This window comes from Phymastichus coffea, unplaced genomic scaffold (assembly GCF_024137745.1).
Source record: "Phymastichus coffea isolate CEN01 unplaced genomic scaffold, Cenicafe_Pcof_1.1 PCOF00091, whole genome shotgun sequence".
Taxonomy (NCBI): Eukaryota; Metazoa; Arthropoda; class Insecta; order Hymenoptera; family Eulophidae; genus Phymastichus; species Phymastichus coffea.
In genome coordinates, this window is record NW_026706902.1 from 140,564 (window position 1) to 144,147 (window position 3,584).

Genomic DNA, 3,584 nt, shown 5'->3' on the forward strand with positions numbered 1-3,584 from the left:
TTATAATTAATTTGTTTTTTCATGAACATGATCAAAGTTGAATTTCTCATTTCATCGATTTATTACGTCCAAAAAAGAATTCAACTTGTCAGATGAGTAACATTTTTTTTATAAGATAAAGATTACTTGATTTTCAGAAATAAAATTTTGGTTTTCAGTCATCGTCTAAATTTACTGTGGAGAAATCTTGGAATAATTAACAAGATGAACCTACGGCTAGTATTCATTTGTATCGCTGCTTTGTCAATATTCAGTACTCCCGCAAATTCTCAAAGTATCATAGACAATATAATACAGATACTAAAAAATTTGATACTGCTAACAACTGGCGGTTTAAAATTTATAAGCGATGCTCTCAAACTGACCGCAAATGAGCTTCACGATATTACGCCGTCGAATAAACAAGAATATGATTTTATTATTGTTGGAGCCGGCAGTGCAGGAGCTACCATCGCAAATAGACTGACAGAAATCGAAGAGGCTAGAGTACTTTTAATCGAAGCAGGAAGCAAAGAGAATTTAATCATGGATATCCCTTTAACTGCCATTTATTTAGAACTTGATAAGAATAAGCAATGGGGATATTTAACCGAACCTTCAAATCAATATTGCCTAGGAATCGATAATAAACAATGTAAAATTCCATTTGGCAAAGGAATGGGAGGAACAAGTTCTGTGAATTACATGATGGTTACTCGAGGTACGACCTTGATATTTTTCCTTACTTCTTAACCTAATACAAAACACAGGCATATTATTAAGAAAATATTTTATACAATATTATACGTACTTTTAGGTAATAAAAAAAACTATGATACTTGGGCTGAACTGACTGGTGACAATAGTTGGTCTTGGGACGAAATGCTAAAATATTTCAAAAAACTAGAAAAATATAATGTCCCACTAGCAAATACAAAAAGAGAAGCACATGGCTATGACGGGCCAGTACGCGTCACGAACGCAGCTTATCAATCTCCGCTTGTACATGCCTTTGTTGAATCAGGTAGAGAATTTGGATTCCCAACTGTAGTCGATTACAACAGTGGTCAACAAACAGGTTTCGCTTATTTGCAAACTAATCAAATTAATGGGGAAAGAATGAGCGTTAATCGAGCATACCTGCATCCCATCAAAACTCGGAAAAACTTATTTGTCAGTATGAATAGTCATGTGAATAAAGTGTTAATCAATCCTGAGACCAAAACTGCTTACGGCGTAGAATTTACAAAGAGAAATAGAAAAATCGAAGTAATAGCAAGTAAAGAGGTGATTGTATGCGCTGGAGCAATAGGTTCACCAAAAATTCTTATGCTCTCCGGAATTGGTCCAGCAGAACATTTACAAAGTTTCAATATCAGTGTTTTGAAAAGTGCACCTGTTGGTGAAAATTTGATGGATCATATTGCTTACGGAGGATTGTCGTTTTTAACCAATGAAACTGAAAGTATTGTAGTACCAGAACTCATAAAACCATCCAATCCTGCTTTATCGGATTATCTTACAAAAAGATCGGGTCCATTCACAACACCAACCGCTATTGAAGGATTAGGATATTTAAACGTTGACGACTCGAGCCTCGACAATGAAGAGCCGAATGCAGAAATTATATTCGTCAATATACACTTTGGATCAGAATTACTAATGCATAAAGTTTTCGGGTTTAAAGAAAGTTTCTTTAAAAAATTCTTTGGTAATACAATTTTCCGTCATGCTTATGCTCTTTTTCCAGTACTTATTCAGCCTAAAAGCCGAGGCAAAGTATACCTACGAAGTGCAGATCCTAAAGATAATCCCAAAATACATGCAAATTACTTTTCTGATCCCGAGGATATACGAGTGGGAATAAAAATTATCAAAGCAGCAATCGAAATAACTAAAAGTAAAGCACTTCAACGATATGAATCAAGAATGAATGACGCGATTGTTCCTGGATGTGAAAATCACGTACTAGATTCAGATTCATACTGGGAGTGTGCGTTTAGAACTTTTACATTAACTATCTGGCACCACTGTGGAACATGCAAAATGGGTGCAGAAAATGATCCGTCAGCAGTTGTTAACACAAAATTACAGGCAAATTTTATTTATTTAAAATATTTTATTTCACTTCCATATTAAAATATAAAATAATATCATGTTTACAGGTGCAAGGAATAAAAAATTTAAGGGTAGCAGATTCTTCAATAATGCCAATGATACCAACAGCCCACTTGAATATTCCAACAATTGCAGTTGCTGAGAAAGCAGCTGATTTAATAAAATCTTATTGGGGATTTATCAATTAATTAATAAAAATTAAAAGTTTAATAATAGTAAACTATTCAAATAATAAATTTATTCACATGGCAATAATTGTCTAAGTGTATAAAAAAGCATCAAAAGTTGTTTTCTTTCCGTACTGCCTACACCAATCGAGCACAACTTCAACCAAGATATAAATTGTTAAGTATTTCCATAAATAAAAATAATAAATTATTACCATTGTATTAATATATTTTATTAACAGTTTCTTTAATATGACAAGATTTAATAAAGATTGTTTTATAAAGGTTTGGATCAATGAACGATTCGAAAATGCAAAACCAGTGATGGAACAAAAATTGTAACAAGCATATTTTACCAAGCTATTTTGATTATCAATTTTCCAAAGAATCAGTCATTTTAAAACCAATCGTTTCGTATCTGCAGCAAATCTTTGATTCTTTTTCACTGTTCGAAAGAAAAATAAAAAATAGTCTCCGAAAGCAAAAAGTATGTATGATCACGAGAGCAAAATAACTAAAAAACGAAAATGAGCAGAGTGTTAACGGAAGGGCCATAGCTTAACGACAATTAGAATCACTAAGGATCCGGCAAACGTACAAGACCGAGAGAAAAAGACACAGAGTGAGAGTGAGAGAGAGAGAGAGAGAGAGAGAGAGAGAGAGCTTGCGCTCGGAAAAAGTTTAATTATAAACAGGCGCGTGCACGAGGGAGACGACGCTTTCTCCGTGAACGGTGACGAGGCAGGGAGAAAAAGAGTGGTAGAATCGTGAAGGATCGTCGAGGCTCGACAGGCAAATGGTCACGGCTTAGCGACGCTAAAACTCTTTGGGGCAAACGAAGGGAATCTGTCCGGAGATTATCCTCAGCTTCAAAAAGTTGTTAATTACTTGGACTTTCCTCCTCCTCCTTCTTCGTTTCGTGCTCGCGGCAGCTGCTGCTCCTCGATGCATAACCTGCATTCTCGCGTTATAATTCAAGCGCTCATGCCTCCCTCCCCCTCCCCGCGCCTCACTTTCCTTTGCTCGTATCGGAAATATTTTTAATCCTCTCCTCCTACCCTTCGCAATTAGCTCGAGAGCCAGCGCCCATCATCACCGCGCGCGGACTTTTCTGACTCCTCCTCCCCCCCTCTCCTCGTACTCCTATCTTCTCTACTGCCGGCCGAGGCATAAAAGGACTGCGAAAAGGCTTAATCGCTCGCTGTTTTAATTAAGATTGAAACCATTTGGAAACACTCGCCAAGCGAGTTGGCTCTATCGACGAAGCATTATAAATAAGAGTGTTGGAATGACTTTACCTTTTCATAGCGACGCGCATTA

The 3,584-nt window shown here is 36.4% G+C and overlaps 1 protein-coding gene across 1 annotated transcript; it reads left to right on the top strand.

Annotated features, from left to right (window-relative positions):
* Window positions 1-204: 204 nt before the first annotated feature.
* LOC131669308 (glucose dehydrogenase [FAD, quinone]-like) lies at window positions 205-2,285 on the top strand. The gene is made up of 3 exons (XM_058944093.1): window positions 205-700; window positions 797-2,073; window positions 2,145-2,285. Exons 1-3 carry the CDS (start codon window positions 205-207, stop codon window positions 2,283-2,285), a joined length of 1,914 nt encoding a protein of 637 aa, XP_058800076.1.
* The last annotated feature ends 1,299 nt before the right edge of the window (window positions 2,286-3,584 follow it).